Genomic DNA, 22797 nt, shown 5'->3' with positions numbered 1-22797 from the left:
CGGACCGTAACGTTTATCTCCCGGTGATAAATGGAGCCGTTACCCTTTTGTTTCTGTCGTCGGGGCCGTCGTCGGGTTACGCATTTCCGACCCATATTTATAGGACAGAAAAACCCTGTTTATTTTCTGTCTGAGGCAGCCTATACCCCCCCCCCCCCCCCGCGCCCCCTCCCCCGATGAGTTATTGGTTGCACTAAACATGCCGGACGTAGGCGCAGAGCTAAAATTGGGTGAGATGAGGAGCGCATGCTTTTTGGTCACACGGCCTTCGAGTTAATCCCCCCCCCACCCACCCACCTTATGACCCCCCTCCCCCACCCACCCGTCACCACTTTTTCAAAATTGAGACGGATCTGCTGACATCCGGCTAACACGTGGTTCGCGTCTTCCCGGCAAACCAATCCGAGAAAGCGGTAACCAAGGAAACGGCAGACTGTGGGACCTTCATTTTCGGCGACACGTGAGCGGGGCATCCACGTACCGTAAGCGGGCGTTGACGTAGCTCGTTCTCCGAGGGCGCCGTCGACCCGTCCACGTTAAGAAAGCGGCCGCCGAAGGACTTTAAAAAAAAAAAAAAAAAAAACGCCTCGTCGGCTTCGGGGAGTAGAACTCGTCTCGGCGTGGAAAAACGCGCGAGCGCCCGGCGCGGAAAAGAGAAGAAGAAGAAAAACAACAAACGGCAACAACCCCGCACCGAGTTGAAATCTCAAAAGGTTAGAGCGTGAGCGCGCCATGAGGGAGATAATAACTTCTATTTAGGGTCTTCTTTCATCCCACGGTGTTGCTGCCCGGGACAGAAGAACACCGCCGAGAGCTGAAAAGGTCCTGCGTGGGGCGAGCGTCGACTCGTATCGGAGCCTTTTCTCCCGTCGCCTAATGATGCTTTTGAAGCACAGCAGAAGCCAAGTGTAAGAAAAAAAAAAATAAATAAATAAAATCGATGGGCTGCTCTAATTGAGTATCCGCGGGGACGCGCCGAGCAACGCCGAACATCGCGAAGGAGAGGCTCGGCGATCGATGAGTCCTTCGGCGTTCGCGCGATCGTTCGCCGCCTCGGTTGAAGTGTCCGTGAAAACGCGTCGAGGTCTGACGGTGGGTTCGTCGGACGCCCGGGTGGATGTTTTGGGAGGCGGTTGTGGTCAGAAAAGGGCAGCGAAACGGACGTCCAGAAAGCCACGTCCACCTTTCCACACGGTCCGTGGGTTTTGGATCCGGGAACGTCTAAACCGTCGACATTCTTAATTTTTTGCCTCGTCGGCGTCTGTTTTGATTGAGTCACGGCTATCGGCGGGGCGGGGACGGAGTGTCGTCGGGTTTCCAATCGCATGGGGTCGGATCCCGAAACGGGCCGTCCCAAATATGGTCACTTCCTGCTCCGGAACCGCTCCGAACTAGCAAACATGGCGCCGGGACAAGTTCCCAAACTCGAGGCTTCGTGACGGCCGTAATATTTCTTACTGTTAACTACTTCAGAATAAAGCTTTAAAGGTGACACTGATGCACATTTAGAGTCTCAATTTATTTTGTAAGGTAAGAAAATGTTTTCCATTGATTGAGCCTCTATAGTAACAGAACAGAAACCTCATTTACAAAACTGTCCCTTAAGTCCAATTACTAAATGGCAAAGCTCTTTTGCTGCCTGCATGGACGCACCGAAAGAGTAATGAGTAGGTGGCAAATACCAACGGAGACGTATCGCACGCTAAACGAGTGATGTCGTGTGTGTGTGTGTGTGTGTGTGTGTGTGTGTGTGTGTGTGTGTAAGCTGCAGGTAGAGCCGAACCGGGACGCCCCCGAGGAGAAGACCCCGAGCGCCGAGGACCCGGAGGCCGAGCCGGTGTCGGTGAAAGAGCGTCTGGCGATGTACCAGGCCGCCGTGTCCAAGAAGGAAGGCGGCGCCGGATCCGCTGCGGTAAGACGACACTTCCTTCGTCTGGCGGGGGACGGAGGGGGCGGAGGGGGGCGGAGGGGCGAGACGGCGCCGAGGAAAAAAATTCGCCGTCCCGTTCAGAAAAAAAAACAAACACGTGTCGACAAGAGGCCTCGGCGGGGCGGCTGGGATTATTTGTCAGCGTGTCATGCGACTCGGCGTAGAACGGTTGGGAAGAAAAAAAAACAAAAAACACCCTCCAGAGAGGGAAACGGGCGCCGAGAGAAATCATCCAGCAGTCAGTGAACGCAGTACGAGGCTGCTGTGTCAGCACAATGGGGTCCGATAACACAAATGGAAGTCGGAGCAGCAAATCCGAAACACATTTGTTCCGGTATCGTGCTGGCGCACGGCCACGAGGTGCTTTTTTAAAAAATTTTATTTTCCGCCACTCGATGCAGCACTTCCCCCCCGTTTGCTTTACTTTGCACTCCGCTCGTATCTATGGTAACGCTGCGTATTTTGTTTTTGTGCTCGAGCTAATTTCCTGAAAGGTTCCCTCATAAATTCATAAGAATTAGCGGGAATCCGACACAATTTAGTCCGATTCCACCGAAGCGCAGTAAATCTGGACTACATTTTATTTCAGTGTTGCTCTTTAGTCCAGGCAGACGTATTTCGACGAACACAGGTTGTTACGCTGCAAAGATTTAAAAACCCACCGGTCGCCACATCCGAGACATTTGAACTAAAAATTAAAAAAAAAAAAAAAAAAAAAAAAACGTAATTCAGCAAATTCAGATGAACCCACGCGGCCGGCGCATCAGCAGGACTTCACACATTATTCCTCCTTTAATTAAACCCACCGAAAAAATAAATCCTGAATATCCTCGAGTCATTAGTCATCACCAAGGACGAAAAAGAAGAAAGAAAGAAAGAAAGAAGCCTCGGTGGCTTTGAAGAGCCTTGCATGCGCTTCATGAAGCCAATAATTCTGCGTGAGCGGTTTTTCAGCCGAGGCCATTACAGTCATCTCTAAAATAAATCCCTACCTACTGGAAAACAATCCGCACAGAACCAAGTGTTTAAAAAAAATAAATATAAAAATAAAAACGTGTGCATGTTTTTAATAACCAGCAGGGGGTGTCGGCGGACGTTGTCTTTAATTGGATGGCTTGATCATTCCAGATACAGGAGATCATTCCTGATACAGGAGATCATTCCTGATACAGGAGATCATTCCTGATACAGGAGATCATTCCTGATACAGGAGATCATTCATGATACAGGAGATCATTCCTGATACAGGAGATCATTCCTGATACAGGAGATCATTCCAGATACAGGAGATCATTCCTGATACAGGAGATCATTCCTGATACAGGAGATCATTCCAGATACAGGAGATCATTCCTGATACAGGAGATCATTCCTGATACAGGAGATCATTCATGATACAGGAGATCATTCCTGATACAGGAGATCATTCCAGATACAGGAGACCATTCCTGATACACGAGATCATTCCTGATACACGAGATCATTCCTGATACACGAGATCATTCCTGATACAGGAGATCATTCCAGATACAGGAGATCATTCCAGATACAGGAGATCGTTCATGATACAGGAGATCATTCCAGATACAGGAGATCGTTCATGATACAGGAGATCATTCCAGATACAGGAGATCATTCCTGATACAGGAGATCATTCCAGATACAGGAGATCATTCCTGATACAGGAGATCATTCCTGATACAGGAGATCATTCCAGATACAGGAGATCATTCCTGATACAGGAGATCATTCCTGATACAGGGGATCATTCCAGATACAGGAGATCATTCCTGATACAGGAGATCATTCCTGATACACGAGATCATTCATGATACAGGAGATCATTCCTGATACAGGAGATCATTCATGATACAGGAGATCATTCCTGATACAGGGGATCATTCCAGATACAGGAGATCATTCCTGATACAGGAGATCATTCCAGATACAGGAGATCATTCCAGATACAGGAGATCATTCCTGATACAGGAGATCATTCCAGATACAGGAGATCATTCCTGATACAGGAGATCATTCCTGATACAGGGGATCATTCCAGATACAGGAGATCATTCCTGATACAGGAGATCATTCCTGATACACGAGATCATTCATGATACAGGAGATCATTCCTGATACAGGAGATCATTCATGATACAGGAGATCATTCCTGATACAGGAGATCATTCCAGATACAGGAGATCATTCATGATACAGGAGATCATTCCTGATACAGGAGATCATTCCTGATACAGGAGATCATTCCAGATACAGGAGATCATTCCAGATACAGGAGATCGTTCATGATACAGGAGATCATTCCAGATACAGGAGATCGTTCATGATACAGGAGATCATTCCAGATACAGGAGATCATTCCTGATACAGGAGATCATTCCAGATACAGGAGATCATTCCTGATACAGGAGATCATTCCTGATACAGGAGATCATTCCAGATACAGGAGATCATTCCTGATACAGGAGATCATTCCTGATACAGGGGATCATTCCAGATACAGGAGATCATTCCTGATACAGGAGATCATTCCTGATACACGAGATCATTCATGATACAGGAGATCATTCCTGATACAGGAGATCATTCATGATACAGGAGATCATTCCTGATACAGGGGATCATTCCAGATACAGGAGATCATTCCAGATACAGGAGATCATTCCAGATACAGGAGATCATTCCTGATACAGGAGATCATTCCAGATACAGGAGATCATTCCTGATACAGGAGATCATTCCTGATACAGGGGATCATTCCAGATACAGGAGATCATTCCTGATACAGGAGATCATTCCTGATACACGAGATCATTCATGATACAGGAGATCATTCCTGATACAGGAGATCATTCATGATACAGGAGATCATTCCTGATACAGGAGATCATTCCAGATACAGGAGATCATTCATGATACAGGAGATCATTCCTGATACAGGAGATCATTCCAGATACAGGAGATCATTCCAGATACAGAAGATCATTCCTGATACAGGAGATCATTCCAGATACAGAAGATCATTCCTGATACAGGAGATCATTCCTGATACAGGAGATCATTCCAGATACACGAGATCATTCATGATACAGGAGATCATTCCTGATACAGGAGATCGTTCCTGATACAGGAGATCATTCCTGCTGACCGCAATAAGACTGTACAATAACTCACCTCTGGCAAAATCCATCACACAACAATAACACTGTTGTCTGTGTTCTTGGTTGTTTGTATATAATATATATAGATGTATACTGTACTGTATATACTGTGCATTTTATATTTTATATTTAATATTTTTACTGCTATTTTATTGCTTTCTATTATTCTATTATTATCTTATTGCTTCCTGTATGCTGCTGCAGCGAAAAAATGTCCCCTCGGGGATTAATAAAGTAACTACCTAACCTAACCTACCTAACCTAACCTAACGGCACGTAATGGAGAAAAATACCTCCCAGGTCGTGGGCCAGCGCAGCAACGAGCCACTCGAGGCCGAGGCGTTCACGGACGAGAGGTCGTCGTTAGCGCGGGCGCTCAACATCGCCGTTAAAAGCCTCGAGTGGCTCGTTGCTTCTTTTCTTTTCTTTTATTTATGAAATTTCCCCTCGGGATTAATAAAGTGTATAAAATCAAAATCAAAAAAAAATATATTTGTATTTATTTATGTTGTTTTTTTAACAAATGGCCGTGACACGTAATTACCCTTTAAAACAAGCGATACTACGGTACATTATATTCCTCTAAACGGAGGCGGCGTGTCGCTTCAAGCTGATCCTGTCGCCGCGATTTGCCGACAACCTCGGTTGATCCTCGCTGTCAGGCTTCGTGTGGCGTCTTGTGACAGCTGAGTGTGTGTGTGGAGGGGGGGGGAAGGAGGAGGGGGAGGAGGAGGGGCGGGGGGGGTGCAGGATCGACCCTTTTTTTTTTTTTCTTCTTTTTTTTTTTTTGCAGCTGTTGCGTCCACACGGCGCGCTTTAAATATAGACGAGCTCTCTCTCGACGGGACAGCGTTCGGTCATCGCTAAGCAACGCGCCTCTCGTGCGAAATAGCCGCGACGGCGAGCGCGTGTTTCGGGTAATACCACTAATTGCAATTTTTTTTTTTAAATGTTAAGCACTTCAAGTAATTGGTAAGACTCGACCTGCTTGTTTCATTAACATTTAAAAACCACAATCTTTCCCAACCTTTGAAAAGAATAAGTTGACCTTTTTGGGAAATACACTTATTTGCGAGTTGCCATACCCCGTCTGTTAAACAGGACGATGGTTAGCTTAGCTTAGCATAAAGAACGTCCAACGGATCCTAACTTCTCCCCTGAAGCTCACTGATTAACGTCCATCTCTTTTTGTTTAAAACCGTACAAAACGTCCTTTTTTTTTGTTTTTTTTGTTTCTTCTTCTTTTTTTCTTCCTTTTTTGTCTTCCCACTCGGTCTTTTTTATAGTTCTAATCAACCGTAATTGGCGAAGCAATTCACAGGCGGTGTTGAATTCAGCTCCTCCGTCTGCATTGATTGTAATTATTCACACGATTCCAAAATTAAGCAGCTGGACGTCCCGCGCGTGTCATCAATGAAGCTTTTCTACCCCCGAAATGGTAAAATATTGATAACACGGTGCACCGCCGCAAAATGTCACTGACCCAAACTCCTCCGCGGTGAATTGCAGATTGCATTGTATCCCTCATTTGCATGAGAAAGGGGAAATTGACGAGTGTGTGTTCGACACTCGCTCAGCAACAGCAGCAGCAGCAGCAGCAGCGAGCTCGGAGATTCTCATATATATTACAGTTTCCCAGAAGCTATGTATGCCGAAGATGACATATAAATGTTTTATTCGGATCGTAATTGACAATCCCGAAAGGAGATTATTGTATCAAACAGTCCGAGAGCATCTCGCGGGGCGAGGGCCGCGTCCTCCATACCGATGAGCTGCACAAAGTCCCCTCCCTTCCCCCTCTTTGCCAAGACATCGGCGCTTTTTGTGTTTCGAGGAATAATTCCTCCCGGTGGCTCGACAGAAAGAATGGAAACAATTTCCGAGCCGCGTCTCGTGAGGTTTTGAGCATGACCTTGACCTTAAACGGCAACTTCCCGTGTCGACGGCATTTGACTGAAAAAGATTCTTTTCATACGTTTTCATCCCAGGGGCGTTAAGATTGCCCCGACCGAATTTCAGGTCGGTCCGATAGATTTTGTGGGAGGAGGTCGTTAAAGTACAACACGTGCAAATCGCCTAAAAATGCCCTCTAAATTCAAAATGTCCGACTTTCCTGTTGAATTGAGGTCATGGTGCCAAGAGACTTTTTTGTGGATCTAGGTACGATACACACGTTCACGAAATTTCGTGCATGTAGGTGAAAGTAGCCGCGGGGGGTCTGCAGTTTAGGGGCCGCCAGCGAGCCATTTGGCCACGCCCACTAAAGTACATAATGTTTCACCACGACTGAGGCGTGTGCAAAGTCTCATGACTATTTGAGCATGTCTAAACCCTGAAAAATGTACTTCTTTGGGGAGAATATTAATAACTCTTTGCGATATAATTACCATATATTGGTATATAAGTACCACTTGGTGCTCGGGGCCAAATTAGAATCAGAATTTTCCCCTGATGTTTTTTGTTTCAGCGTAAATAAATCTATAAAAAAAAAAAATCCCACGTAAACTGCCCCGCCGTTTGAGCTGCGATACGTACACAGGTGGCTTCCCGGGTTTTAATTCGATGTGTTTTGTTCCCCCCCCCCCCTCACCCCCGCCGCCGCCGGTAGATGGTGGATGAGTCGGAGGCCTGCTCGCTGCCGGGCGGCCTGGCCAGCGTGAAGAGGCAGTTCGAGAGCCAGGAGTTCGCGTCGTCCTCGTCGCAGTCCAGCGTGACCCAGTTTCACTTCCAGCAGAGATCCGTCCAGGTGAGGCGAGCATGAAGTCACGTGCGCTTGATTTTATTCAGAATAGACGAGCTCGACACGCAAGAGTCGGTCGGCGCCACTTCCGCTGATACGGAGGCAAGGCAGCGAGCTTATCTTACATTTGCATGGAGCGTAAAAACGTGAACCATGGAAACGTGCGGCCAAACTGCTGCTGTGAAAGAAAGAGTCTAAAAATAAAAAATTATTTTTATGTTAAGTGAATTCAACCTTGTTGACTTCATTTTTTATTAAACGCAAGAGTTATACATGTTTTTTTTTTTATTATTGGTTTTATCAAACTCTCAGCCAGACAGCAGATGAGCATATTTCCTGCATTAAATATAAACTATTTAATATGTACCATTAAAACTACGCTATGCTATTTTATTTCCTCCTCTTTAAAAGACGAGATGAATCAATGAATGATTTACATTCGTCTGTCGCTCTTTATTGGTGAAAGTTGGCTGAGGCGTTGCGGCGGGTCAAATCAAAGATGGGGGTGAGGGGGGTGGGGGGGGGGGGTGAGGGGGGCACCTTGAACTTTTCGCTCGTCCGTGAGGAAAATGCCAGAACGCGTTAGCAGCAGCCCGATCGCAGTGAAGTAAGGTCAATTCTGCCTCTACACGCCCCCCTCCCCCTCCCACCTCTCTCTCCCCCCCCCCCCTCCGCTCTCCTCCTCCTCCTCCTCCTCCTCTTCCTCACCCTCCTCACCCTCCATCTGCTCATTCAGATGAGATGGTGGAAGCAGAGTGGATTCATCGAGGAGCGCGAGGACCTCACTGAATGCTAAATTTGACATCGGCGCTCACAAAGGGGGGGGGGGGGGAAACCATGTCTGAGTCTGTTTGATCGAGTTATTGCTTCTCGGCTGCAACACTTGCGAGCCCCCCCCCCCCCTCCCCGTCCCCCCCCCCCCCCCCTCCTTCCCCAAGTTTTTGTCCACAGGCGTAGTGATGCCCAAAACCCTGTTTTACATCGTGAAGAGACGTGCTCACACTGACATAAGTGGTTCCAGGAGCACAGAACCTGCCATGTATCTTTCACGTTGACAGCGGCGGGCTACGAGCGCAAATATCACATTCCTCTTTCGTCTCCTTCAATTTGGACGACGCCCGGGCGGAAGGAAGTGGCTGATGCAGTTTTGTACAGTTCCTAATGCTATTTTCTCTCCCGAAGCGCTTGAAATCCTCCTTTAGCGGAATTCAAAACCCAGTAGCTCCCCGGGAAGCAGCGCTGTAATGGAAAAAACATTTGTTACCGGCCATGGAGGGTTTTTATTATTTTTCATTACCGAGCTTTTTTTTTTTTTTTTCATCGATATAGAAATGACCTCCTCTCCCGCTGTCTCTTACAGCTCGCAGTCATGCGGCGATAAAAAGCCAGTCGCGTGCCGTCCTCCCCGTCTTTGCGTGTGCGCGCCGAGTCGCCGTGTCCACATTTCTTCTGTGATTTGACAGGAGGTGTCGAGCTCCTCGGAGGTGACGGTGAGGAGCAGCGCCAGAGAGGTCGCCCCCGCCACGACCCTCTCTCGACAAGAGGTATTTGACAGCAGCCACTGGACACGCTATATCTCACGGCTCCGTGTACGCCGGTGGCGCCGCCGGGATTTTTATCCCGTCGAACGCACGGCGACACAACAAGCCTCGAGTGAACGTTGTTTTTGTTTGCTCCTTTCTAGGTTATTGCTGACGGCGTGAACTGTAAATAAAAAGTGGACGGGGCTTCCGGCTCTGAAAAATGAGGCCGCGTAATGCGGAAGTGCCTTAAACTGCAATACGCAGCCCCACTAGAGGTCGTCTCCAAAAAAAATAAAAAATAAAAAGCCTCCATAGACTCCCATTCAACTTCTCTCACAGCATGCTCAGTCAGTACTTTTGTTTTTAAGTTTTCTGTATGTCCTTCGCTAAATTCACTCTCCCAGATTGCTTTTCCGGCGGTTCGTCTGAAAATAATCTCGTCATTAATTGTGAAGCAAACCTAAAAAAATAAGACGGGGTTTTTAGCGGTTTCCAATCAGGCGGAGGTGGACCAATCAGCGGCCTTCGGTGCGTTTGCGTCGTTTTGTGAGTGGACGCGGCAAGAACTAAGATCTGTTGTCGTCACGGTTTTATTTTCAAGCTGGGACGTTAAAAACCGGAGAAAAAAAAAAATCGATTACAAAACAAAAAAAAAACTCGTGAAAAAATGGATTACGGCTGGTGGCGCCATTGATGTACGTTGTGTTGAAAATTTGCTCTTTACTTCTCACCCGTTGCAAACAGTCAGAGCCTCCAGTGAAGCTGCCAATATGCTAATGATTCACTGCCATCTTTTCACAGGTGCTCCATGATCAAAGACTCCACCATAACAATGTGGCCGCCAGTTACGGGGACCATTACAATGAAACAGGTTATTCTGCTCATGCTTTTTATATTGTAATTTGCACGTTTTTATCACAGTGCTCCCTGTGTCCTGTATATTAATGATTGTTCCCACCGAGGGCTGAATAAGGGATGAGCTGTGAAAATGAGTTGGAGTGCAGATGATTTTTCTATTCAGTGCGTAGCAGCAAATCTAATCAGAGCAAAGTCAGGAAGGTAAAATATTGGAAAGTGGAAATTGGGCAATCACCGCTGCATGGTTTCAGAAAATGAAAACTATTCAGGTTTTTAATGAAATGATTTATTTCTCTTTCCAATCCCTCTGAGCTCCCTCACTTCGAATGACTTAATGAGGCAGCCTTCTTCTTCTGTCTAATTCAGTTATGCTTGTCGGAGGAGAGGACCTACCAAAGGTTTCCACCCAGGCTTTGAAGCAGCAGTATGAAAAAACTATTGAGGAGGCTGCACCAGCCAAGGAAATTAAGGTAATGATGCTGTCTGTTTATCTGAATAGATGCTAGTTTTTTTTTTATTTATTTTTTTTTTTTATTTTTTTTTTATGAGGTGTCAGTATGAAGATGAGCCCACATCATGAAATCATCAAAAGGAAATTGCGCATGCCACGAGTTGATGGAGAATAAATTGGATTGGATAAATGACCTCATGTCATTACTTAGTCTTTTTTCTTTTCTTTTTTTCCCCACTGTGTTAAAAAAGGAAAAAACCCAGACTAAAACAAGAACTCGCATTACTGTCTGCGGTTCAATGAATATTTCAATCAAGTCAGTAATTAAGAACACGCAAAAACATCTAGTGACAGATTCGAGATGTGTTTGCACACTTACATTCAAATTAGGGTTGTTTTTGGGTGTTTTAGCTTCGGAAAAATAACTTTTCCAGTAATTATCATTTGAGGTTGAAAGTTGATGCTTCATTTCTTAAATTACTCCCAAAGCTTTTCTATGTTTTTCGATTATTTCCATCTTCTCTACCCTCGTCGTCCCTCTCTGGGTATCTAAAACTCCCTGTGAACCACAGGTTGATGTGGATTTCAACCAGTTTCAGTGGGTGCCAGTAAACCAGTCCACCAAAACTTCGGCTACGACGAGCTACGAAGCGTCCTCCACTGTAAAGACCGCCGCCTCTTCGTCGGTAACGTCATCGGTGGCTTACGAGGCGACGGACCATTTCCCTCCGCCGCCTTCGAACCTACTGCAGGTATCACAAGACATCCCTGAGTACAGTGTCCCCGCCCAACCTCAGGACTCTGTCTCTCAGCAGAAGTACACTGTTAGCAAAGAACAGTGCTTTAAAAACAAGAGCTTGGCCGAACTGAAGCGCCTCTACAAGCACATTCATCCCGAGATGCGCAAGAACCTCGAAGAAGACTTCTTGAGTCAGCTGTCCGAAGCCGAAAAGGCCGAATTGGAAAGCAAGGAAATGGCGGGTGACGTCCAGCAGGCGTGCTACATGTTCGAAAATGATGGCAACGGCTCGAGTAAGTGTTCGAGCCCCGACAGAGAATACCTGGAGTGGGACGAGATCCTCCGAGGCGAAGTGCAGTCCATGCGCTGGATGTTTGAAAACAAGCCGCTGGACACGATCAAGGACGACACCCCGGACGAAAACGAGGCGATCAATATCGCCCAGCAGGAAATCATCGCCGGCAAAGATGTCAGGCACACAACTTGGATGTTTGAGACTCAGCCCATGGACGCGCTGGGGACGGAGACAGCCGACACAACCGAGCAGTCGGACAAACAGAGGGAGCTCGCGCGAGGCGATGTCCGCACTGCGACGTGGCTTTTTGAAACGCAGCCACTCGACTACCTGAATAAGATCTACCAAGAAGACGAGCGGGAGATGGATGCCGCGAAAGAAATCACCGGCGGCGACGTCAAAACCGCCAGGTATCTGTTCGAAACCCAGCATCTGGACTCCCTGGGGAAAACGGAAACCGTCGAGGAAAGTCACTTCCTGAGCCTTAAGTCCGAGCTGGAGGAGATTAAGGGCGAAGTGAAGACGACCACCCGCAGGTTTGAGACGCAGCCCATGTGTGTCATCAGGGGGGACGCGGGAGAGATGCTGGAAATCACCACCATCCGAAGGGAGGAGACCGAGAGAGGAGACGTGAAGACGTCGCGCTGGATGTTTGAAACCCAGCCTCTCGACATGATCAACAAAGACCCGGCCCAGGTGAAGCTGATATGTGGTATTTCCATGGAGGACAACCTCCAATGCGGCGTCAACAAAGGTAGGTGGCTGTTCGAGACGAAGACTCTCGACACCATTAAGGACGAGGAATGGGAGTGTTCTCTGAAGCAAAAGGAAGAAATAATTGGAGCTGATGTCAGGAGGCACTGTCTTGTTTTTGAGAGCCAGCCTATGGATACCCTGAAAGACAACGCCAACGCTCGACCTTTGCCCTCCGAGGAGATCGTAGGAGGTGACGTTCGATCGGCCAAGCATCTGTTCGAAACGGTGCCCATGGAAAACCTGAAAGAGCTGCCGGAAGTGGGGAAACTCAAGAAAACGGTTGCATCCGAGGAAGAAAAGGGCGACGTGAGGCATCAAAAGTGGGTGTTTGAAAGCCAAGCCCTGGAGAATATAAGGGAGGAGAAGAAGGAGGTTACAAGAACTGTGAACATTGAAGCCCTCGACAAAGGAGACGTGACAAACTATAAAGAAAGGTTTGAAAGCATGGATTTAAGTAAATGCGAAGGAGCGCAGAGGATACAGGTCGAAGGTGTCACGAGTGGATCCGTCAAGTCCAACAGAGTCCTTTTCGAGTCCACCCCGATGTACGCGATGCAAGACAGCTCCGGCCATTACCATGAGGTGAGGACGGTGAGGCGCGAGGAGATTGTGAAGGGAGACGTGCGCAGCTGCCGGTGGATGTTTGAAACGCGTCCCATTGACGAGTTTGACGAGAGCATCAGTAAGTTTCAGATCATCAAAGGCATATCCAAGGAGGAGATCGAGTCGGGGGATGTCAAAACGGCCAAGTGGCTGTTCGAAACTCAATCGCTTGACGCCATCAAGTCTTTCAGCAACGGTGAGGACGAAGAACTTAAAAGTAAGGAAGGTATTGAAATCGAGAAAGGGGACGTGAAGACGTGCAGGTGGCTATTTGAGACTCAACCGATGGATGTTCTGTACGAAAAGGTGGAAAAAAGTGAGTCTGACGTTGAAGAAGTTAAAAAAGGCGACGTGAAAACGTGCACTTGGCTTTTTGAGACCCAAACGCTGGACAACATACGCGACCATTCAGAGTCCGAGTCCGAGACCATCCTGAAAACCTGCACGGTAAACCAAGAGGACATCCACGGAAAAGACGTGCGACTGGCTCGATTCCTCTTCGAGACGGAGAATCTGGAAAACATCGTGGGCGAGGACGGCGGCTCCTTCAGGAGGGTCACCGAAATCGACATCCTCTCGGGCGACGTTTCGAGGATGAAGTACATCTTCGAGAATCGCTCCTCCGACATCATGAGCTCCACCTCCGAGGAAACGATGCAGAGGCTGAAGACGAGTCAGGCCGAGGACATCCAGAGGGGGAACGTGGTCAACTGCACCTGGATGTTCGAGAATCAGCCGATCGACGCCTTCAGTGACGAAACCACGGCGGTGAAAGAAATCCGTACCGTGACCGATGTTCGGGGGGGCGACGTCGATAAAGGTCGCTTCACCTTTGAGACGTTCTCTCTGGATCAGATCAAAGAGGAGTCCTCTGAGACGGATATTTCAAAACTCACCAGTATCTTTAGAGGTGAAACAGAGAGAGGCGACGTGAAAAATTACACCATGATGTTTGAAACTCAGCCGCTTTACGCCATCTGTGACAAGGAGGGCCATTATCACGAAGTAACGACGGTGACTAAAGAGGAAGTCATGAGAGGAGATGTGGTGGGGGCTCGGTGGCTGTTCGAGACAAAGCCTCTGGATTCAATTAGAGATTCAGAGGAGGTCTATGTTATTAAAGCTGTGACCGAAGAAGGCATCAACAAAGGAGACGTGAGCTCTGCCCGTTGGAGGTTTGAAACGCAACCCCTGGATGAAATTACGGAGGAAATAAAAGTGCGCTCGAAGACAGTCGGCGATATCCAAGGCGGCGACGTGAAGACGAACACGCAGCGATTCGAGACTGACGAAATGTCTCAAAAGTACATCAGAACCGTTAGCGTGAGCGAAATCCAAAAAGGCGACGTCAGATCTGCCACGTGGATGTTTGAAACCCGGACGATAGACGAGATCCGCGGCGAAGGCGCCGAGTACGATGGCATGGAGCGAGTGACAAAAGAGGAGGTGATGAAAGGGGACGTCAAACAGTCTGTGTGGCTCTTTGAGAAGCAGCCCCTCGACAGTATCAAAGAGACAGACGGCGCCGAGCTTGTCGTTGCGAAGGAGGAAATCCCACAGGCCGATGTGAAGACGACAACATGGCTATTTGAAAGCACCTCGGTCCACGAATTCAATGAGAGCAGCGTGGAAAAGACGGAAATAATCGGTAAAAGCATCAAAGAGACGCTTGAGGAACTTTACAGCCAGAAAATGGTGGACTCTCAGGGTATTCTCATCGAGGCAGATGAGATCGGCGACGTCCGCATGGCGAAGTATAAACTCATGAACCAGGACGCTCCACAGATCCAAAAAGAAGAGATTCTCCGAGGGGATCTGAGCAACATAATGATGAACCTCCTGAACAGCAGCGAGACCACAGAGAGGGCGATAACTATTGACGAGGAGGAGCGTGGCGACGTCAACACCACCGTGAAGCGGCTGCTTAACCAGGAACGGGGAATCAACATTGAAAAAGAGGAAATCGTCCGCGGTGACATTCAAGAGGCCATGAACAACCTGCTCCAGAACGAAAGCTCCTCCAAGCGCGGCATCCTGATTCAGGAGGACGAGAGAGGAGACGTGAGGATGACTATCTATTCCCTCTTGAACAAAGGGGAGAGGACGAGCGCGGAGAAAGAGGACGTCGTTCAAGGGAACGTCAGCAGAACTCTTCATCGCCTGCTTTCCAACTCGGTCGGAGAGGACTCCAGAAAAATACGGGTCGGGGACACCGAACGGGGGAACGTCAGCTTTTACTCCACCTGCATCGAGTCCGGAGCCTTGGATTACCTGAAGCAGCTCCAGTACGAGCCCGACGAAGACCGGGAAAAGGTGCAAAAGGAGCGTATCATCGGCGGGGACGTCGAAGAGGCCAAAATCCTGCTGCGGAAGAATCAGCAGGAGATCGGTCGCACGGTGGCAGAGGTCGATATCGTTCCCGGCGACGTGTGCAGTAATGTCAAAGTCTTCATGACGGAGCCCAATGTGACCTTCAGAAACCTGGAGAAAATGGACATCGTTAAAGGTGACCTTAACGCCGCCCTGGACTCACTGACCCAAGCCATCAATCAGAAAGTGGCGATAGAGAAAGAGGACGTGGTGAAGGGAGACATACCGACCACTTTGAAGTCTCTGGTGGAGGCCCAGCATCAAGCCAAAGACATGGAAAAGCCCGAAATCGTCAGGGGAGACATCCGAGGTGCTCTCGAGTCACTGGAGAAATCCGCATCCACCAAAACGGAAACGACCGTTGAAGATTTGGTGCCAGGTGACGTCAGAGGGACCCTGAAGTCCCTGGAGGAGGCGAAGCAAGCTGTGAAAGAGGTGGAGAAGGAAGAGATTGTCAAAGGTGACATTCACACCACCATGCAAAGTCTGCACGAGGCGTCGAGCGAGAAAAGGATTTGCCAGCACCAAGTGAGCGAGCAGGGCGACGTCAAAGCCACCATCCAGCTGCTGCTGGAGCCGTCGACTTCTCCGAGGACGCAACGCAGAAGGAGCATCGAAGGAGACGTGAAAACATCCATAAAATCTCTCTACGAGGGGCCGGAGACGTCACAGATGGAAAAAGAGGAGGTCGTAAAAGGCGACGTTCAAGGAGCGATAAAGTGTCTGATGCAAAGAAAACAGTATTCGCACACCAAACGGATGTATCCTCCCAAGAAAGCGAAAGCGCCCGTGACAAATCCATTAACTGCAAAGCAAGTGGAGCGTGAATGCTTACGCGAGGCTAAGAGTGATAGTGTCGCAGCCAATCCGGCCCCCACTGTGAAAAACCTCTCTCAGAGCGGTGAGTCACAGAAGCACACACAGAGGCACCACGAAAGCAAATCGTTGAAAACGCAGGTAACAACCCGAGAGGGCCACTCCGTCACTGTAGTCAAAACAGACAACACAACAGGGGCCTCTCAGCAGAAGAGCATAAAAGAGCAGAAGCAGAAAGCGCCGCCCCCGCAGAAAACACAAGCTCCTAAGCCTCTTACGATGAAAAATAAACAAAAGACTAATGACGATCAAACGGAGACGAAAGCGGCCGGCGCGAACGTGACGAAAGAGCTGCAGAGCGCGTCGCAGGCGAGCGTTTCAAGCGCGCAGACGAGCGAGACCGAGACGGTTAAACGGGTGCGGACCGCGGCGACGGAGAGGACCGTCGTCACGCGCGAGCTTTACGCGGCCGCGTCGGAGCGAGCGTCGACCTGTCGGACGCAAAGCGAGAGCGGCGCCGTCGCGCAAAAGCAGAGCGTCAAAAGCGCGAAGGCGGAGCACCGCGACCTCGACGCGAGGGCGAAAGGCGCGGTCAAAAAGGCGAAGCCGGAGATCCACTTCCCGCCGCCGCCCTCCTCGCCGCCTCCGCCCTCGGAGTCGGAGCTCTCCCTCCCGCCGCCGCCGCCGCCGGTGACGGAGAGCCTTCTGTCCCGACCGTCCATCGCGAGGCAGGACAGCGACCTCCCGCCGCCGCCGCCGCCTCCGCCGCCACCCGCCGAATGCATGAAGTCGGAACCGGACTTTTTCCCTCCTCCTCCTCCGCCCCCCTCCTCCTCCGTCATCCTCCGTGGGCGGGCAAGATTTCCTCCCTCCGCCTCCCTCGCCGCAAGAGCTCAACGTGCCGCCTCAGCCGCCTCCGCCCACGAAGCCGGGGAAGCCCGTCGGCAAGCCTTTGTTCAAAGTGCCCAAGCAGCCGGAACCGCAGAGGCAGCCCGTCCAAGTGAAACCCAAGTGGCAGAAAAAACAACCGACGCCTCCACCGCCTCCACCTCCTCCACCTCCTCCACCTCAGCTCCCTGCCGATCAGGAAACCGCAGCGTCGACACTCCGTAAAGAAGAAGCTCGAGTTCAGGAGGTGAAACGGGAAACGACCCGACAGATCGAAACGCGCAGTCAGAGCGAACTGGCGGTGGCGGCGGTGCCGACAAAAATACCCGGCGTCCCGGTGGGGAAGCCGGCGCAAAAGCAGAGCCCGCAGCCGCCAAGGAAAGCGTTCGCCCCTCCCGTCAAACTGCCCCCGCCTCCGGAGCCGGCTCCGGACCCAAAACCGAGACCTTACGCCCGCAAATTTAAAACCCCTCTCATGCTGGCAGAGGAAAGGTTTCGCCAGCAAAAGCTCGAGCAAGACGAAACGGAGAGGAGCAGAGTCACTACTCCCACCTCTCCGCCTGTCAATTTACAATTCTCTGATGCCTGCGTTGAGCCTCCTGCAGCAGAGAAAGCTGAGAAAGAAGAGGCAAAGGAAAAGACTGAGGGAGCTCCGGCCGTTTCCAAAGACAGACCGGTGGCACAGGACGTACCTGCCAAGAAAAGTTCGTCCCAGATCCCTTTGAGTAAACCTTTGATCGCAGCTGTAAATAAGAAATCATCTTTGAACGCATCCTCGAATAAAAAGCAACTTTGCAGCGAGCGCGCCTCGGAAAAAATCCACACCTCGACGGAAGACGTTAAAAAGGGTCAAGCTGCGGCCGACAGTCGGAGCGTTTCCGTTTCTCAGTCTCACCGCGAGGCCTCGGACGAAGCGGTCTCGTGCTCGAGCGCGGTCACCTCGTCAGTCACGGAGCAGCGGCAGTTTATTAAGAAATCCAGCGCCAGGTCTGTCGCCGCCACACAGAGCGCCGTCCGGGAAAATGTAAATCTTCAAAGCCAGGCTGCGGTCACATTGAAAGCTGAAGATGTAAAGAATATTAATGCGCCTCTGACACGGGAGGGGAAAATGAGTCCCTCTCTACCCACTAAAATACCAAAGGTAACTCCGAGTTTCAAGGTGAAAACCTTCAAGACGCCGGCGGAGAAGAGAGAGGAGAGATGCGACAGTTCGGGACGAAAGGAAGCGACGAAAAGCGAAATGCACGCGCAGCGGGAGGAAAGCGACGTGTCGCAGAGGCGTGAAACCAAAGTGAACGTGGGGGTCGACCCGCCGGCGGCGGCGGGAGCGGAGACGGGGACGGAAACGCACGCGAAAGAGAAGACGGCTCCGCCCGCGAAGGACGTCGAGGCGGCGGACGTTCGCGCGGGACGGGGAAAGCAGCCGCTGCGGAACGAGAGCGAGGCCAAGCCGTCGCCGTCGGTTACCGTCGCGGTGGGCCGCCAAGAGCGAGGCCACGTGTCCGTCTCCCACGGTCGGCAGAGCGTGAAGGCGGAGCACGTTCAAAGGCACGAGGAGGTGGAGGTGGTGGTGGTGACGGAGAGCGTGGCGCAGCACGGCCATCACGGGCAAGAGACTGTTCAGAGGCAGCGGACGACGCTGCAAGTGGAGCCGAAGGAGGTGAAGGAGGCGAAGGAGCCGAAGGAGGCGACGGGAACGACGGGCAAAAGGGCCCGCAAAGACGAGGCCCGCCCGGACGAGATGACAGATTTACAGAAGTGCAGCGCAATGCAGGAGCTGCTCGCTCGAATGAAAGAGCTGGAGGGCGCGCCGAGCAAAATAGACGCCGACGCCGTCAGGATGATTATAAGCGAAGTCCCCGACTGGGTGATGGGCTCGGACGAGAAGAGGAATCTGGGGGAAATTGCGAAACAGCAGAGCAAGAAGAAGTTGAAAGAGATGATGATCTACGTGAAAAACATCGTTCAAGCCAAGCTCACATTTGTGGAGAGAAACATGACAGTGGAGGAGAAGGAGGAGAAGGAAGAGAAGGAGGAGAACGAGGAGCTGGCGACGACGCCGCCGCCGCCGGTGCCTCCGAGACCGGACAGGAAATTCGTCGCCGGGGCAACGGCGAAGATTTCGAAAATCAGCGTCGGCTCGACGAAGACGGTGGTGAAAGAGAAAAAGTCGTACCAGGAGAGCAAAGTGCAACGGGAGTGGAGCGAGGCGGCGGACCGTCGGCTCTCCTCCCCGCTGGCGAGCATCCGCACGCCGTCGCCGACTTTCATCAGCATCGAGTCACGGCGGGTCGACTCGCCGCTGGGAGTGACTCCCTCCCCGCCGCCTCACAAGTCCGTCGGGACGCCTCCGCCTCCGCCGCGCAAGTCCTACACGCCCACGTCGGCCTTCAGCAGGGCCACGCCCTCGCCCACCCCGGGCCGCTCGGAGAAGCTGACGAAGCCGAGGGACGCCGCCTCCAAGCTCGCCCGCGAAACCACCCCCCCCGCCCCCGCCGCCGGTCGGCGAACGAGAGCGGCCCTCTCCATTCGGCGACGGGGGGGTTCCCGGCGAGAGATCGGAGCCGGGCGCGGCGGACGTCGCGGAGACGGGGGACTCGATGTTGACGGTCAAGGACAAAAAGTCTTTCTTCGAGGAGGCGCAGCGGGCCGAGGCGATCCGCTCGTACCCGCGGAAGGATCCCATCGACATCCCCGAACGTCTGGGAGCCGACGCCGAGGACGCCCCCGAAGCCGCGACCGCAGACCTTCTGAAGGAGGATCTCCCGAGAGTCGATTTATCAAAGCTGGTGAACAAATTTGAATCTCCAAAACCCAAAGTTTACACCCGGAAAGATCCCATCGTCATAACGGAGCGGCTGGGCAGCGACGCGGAGGACGCGGAGGCCGACCCGCACGCGCCGAGACCCGACGACATGCCGACATTCCACGTCAAAGCGATAAAGGACGTGTTCGAGACGGGCGAGCACGGCTCGCAGGCGGCCCGGGAGCTGAGGGAGCAGATCGAGCGGAGGGAACCCGACTCGGCCCGCGCCGAGTTGGCGGGTCACTCCGAGACGACGCGGGTCACCGAGCAATTCTGCAGCGTTGACGACTTCGGCCACGTGACGACGGAGACGAGGAGCGAGGTGCACTCGGGGAGCCCGGCGACCCGCGGCAACCCGCCGTCCTACGCCGACGTGGTGCGGGGCGCCGTCCCCGCGGTGGACGTGCCCCCCGACACCTCCACCGAGGAGCTGCTCCGCAGCTTCCAGCAGTCGTGGGCCGAGAGCCAGGGGGTTTTCCAGAACCTCGGCTTCAGCGTCACGGAGCAGCGGACCTCGCAGATCGTCACGCGCCAACAGGAGACCGTCGTGACGGGTAAAACGAGGCATGAAGGATGCTGAGCGGGCGTGACGGTGTGTTTTTTAACTTTGCCTTGCGTGTGTGGAGATTGTTTTTGAAGCACCGGCTGCATTGTGTGGAAAAACAAACAGACGCTTTGACGCGGTTGTTTTATGTCACTTGATTTTCTTTTTGTGTGTGTTTTCTTTTTCATCGGAGACCGAAACTCGGAGCGGCTCGCCGTTTCACACCTTTTAATATCCACAGGTTCCACTTTGTCCCGTTGATTCGGGGCGTCTTGACGTGTGACGCCGCCAACGACGTATTGAACTAATAACTCTCACGCCGGAGAATTGCTCGAAACGTCTCCGGCGAGAGGAGAGGGAATACTTTTTGATTTGAATTCGTTCCGACGGGAGTTTTTAAATAGAGTAACTCAAAAACATTAAAGTAACAACATTCTCGAGAAGAGCACGTCAAGACAAATCATTCTTAAAAAAAAAAAAAATAGACTTCTCTCCCGTCGTACGTGTTTCTACCGTGCACCTGATTGTGAATCCGGATCGTGTCGATCCACTTAACACCTGCAATTGAATGTTGTTTGCTGATAATAACCAATGGTATTTGTCCTTTTTCTTAACACTGGTAAATATCCTGATACGTGACATCGCGCCCGAAGCGTGTGAATACACTTGTTTAATCCACCCGAGGAGAACACCCGAGCATGGTCACGTGACTAGAAAATACACAAAGTGACGTATTTCGTTTACGTGACAGACGTAACGGTTCTTACGCAAAAGGGATTATTTTAAACACAATCGGTGAACCGAGGAACATTAGAGACTTTTCACGCCTCGGCGAGGCAAAACGTGACACTGACACGGCTCCCTCTGCTGGCCGGGCGGGTGTATTACACGCTTTGGAGCGATATCGGGGTCGTCTGATCATTTTCTAACAATTTAATGGGAAGTTTCCTGGAAAGAGATAAAAAAAAAAATTAAAAAATGTTTTTGTTGTTTATTCATTGTTTAAAACTTGATACTCCATCTGTGTGAAATTTGCATTCTGCGTTGCAATAATTGACACTATTTTTTTTTTTTTTTGGTGATATTTCACCGAAATCAACACATGGTTAGTTTTCCAAGAATAAATATCATCCGTGAGGGAAAAAAGTGAAAATGTTCCAGCGACAAAGGAGCTTCTCCTTCGCCTCGCTTGCTTCTGGTGGGACAAGCACGTAGTGAAAGCGAAATGTCAGTGAAGCTTACAAATAGATGCTTACGAAATTGACGAGATTTTTCTTTTTGTTATCTGTATTCTTGCACTATTACGTGTTTTTTTTTTTTTTAAACCAGCTGAAATCTCAGAAAATGGAGAATTAAATATTCTCTTCCCATTTCATTAGCGTCCGTTCTGATGAGCACATATTTATTCATTCATTCAAAATGCACCAGATCACATATTTCCTTCCAAGAAAATACCAACACATTTGTGGTGGAATTACAATTGACCCGTAAACTGACAAATACGTCTGTCTTTTCTTTTTTTCTTTTCTTTTTTGCAGAAAATTCGAATTCCAGACTCCGAACTGTGCAGGGCGTGTCGGAAGAGGGTGTACCCCATGGAGTCGCTGATTGCAGACCAGCAAAACTTCCATAAAAGCTGCTTTCGCTGTGAGCACTGCAGAGGCAAACTGAGGTGAAACATCGTCGTCTGGTTTGGCCTTTTTTTAATTTTTTTTATCTCACACTATTTTAATCCCTCTTTTTTTTAATTAATTAATTTATTTTTTATCAATAGTCTCGGCAACTACGCCTCTCTCCATGGACGGATGTACTGCAAGCCACACTACAAGCAACTGTTCAAGTCCAAAGGAAATTACGACGAAGGATTTGGACAAAAACCGCACAAAGAACTCTGGAGTAATAAAAACCAGCAGAATTCCATTGTGAAATCGCCGACACCTGAAAGGAAAGTCGCGGATCCCAGACATCCGACGGCTCCGAGCGCCGTGGTTCCTCCGGATAACGACGTCGTCAAATTAGCGGACGAGAGTAAAAAACCCACCAGTAAGATTTCAGTCGTGTGGCCCCCCCAGGAAGATTCTCCGAAGAAGCCCTTCACTATCGAGGAGGAGTTGAAGTTGGTGAAGCCGTTGTGGCCCCCGAAGGAGGACGACCACCTAAACCGGCCGGTCGGCGAGGCCGGCGTCCCCGTGGTTACGGCGCAAAATGGACCCCAGGAAGGCAACGAGGTGCACGAGAGCGTCTGCTCGTCAGAGGGCGTGAAGAAGGTCGAGGGAACGCCGGCGGAGTGCGACGCCGC

General features: G+C 50.5%; 1 protein-coding gene across 1 annotated transcript; it reads left to right on the top strand.

The window, feature by feature from the left end:
• The first annotated feature begins 808 nt into the window (after positions 1–808).
• LOC138200300 (xin actin-binding repeat-containing protein 2-like) lies at positions 809–22361 on the top strand. Its single transcript, XM_069152866.1, is given in 11 exon segments — positions 809–1530; positions 1766–1912; positions 7718–7855; positions 9313–9393; positions 10174–10243; positions 10597–10700; positions 11254–17103; positions 17105–19633; positions 19635–20508; positions 22037–22170; positions 22273–22361. Coding segments are annotated over 9 exon segments (9792 nt in total). The 5' UTR covers positions 809–1530; positions 1766–1861; the 3' UTR covers positions 22132–22170; positions 22273–22361.
• The last annotated feature ends 436 nt before the right edge of the window (positions 22362–22797 follow it).

Source organism: Embiotoca jacksoni, unplaced genomic scaffold, assembly GCF_022577435.1.
Source record: "Embiotoca jacksoni isolate LCO1_2020_lvr unplaced genomic scaffold, fEmbJac1.0.p SCAF_188, whole genome shotgun sequence".
Classification (NCBI taxonomy): Eukaryota; Metazoa; Chordata; class Actinopteri; family Embiotocidae; genus Embiotoca; species Embiotoca jacksoni.
Note: the sequence above shows the minus strand (reverse complement) of the source record. Positions and strands in the feature narration are given on the sequence as shown.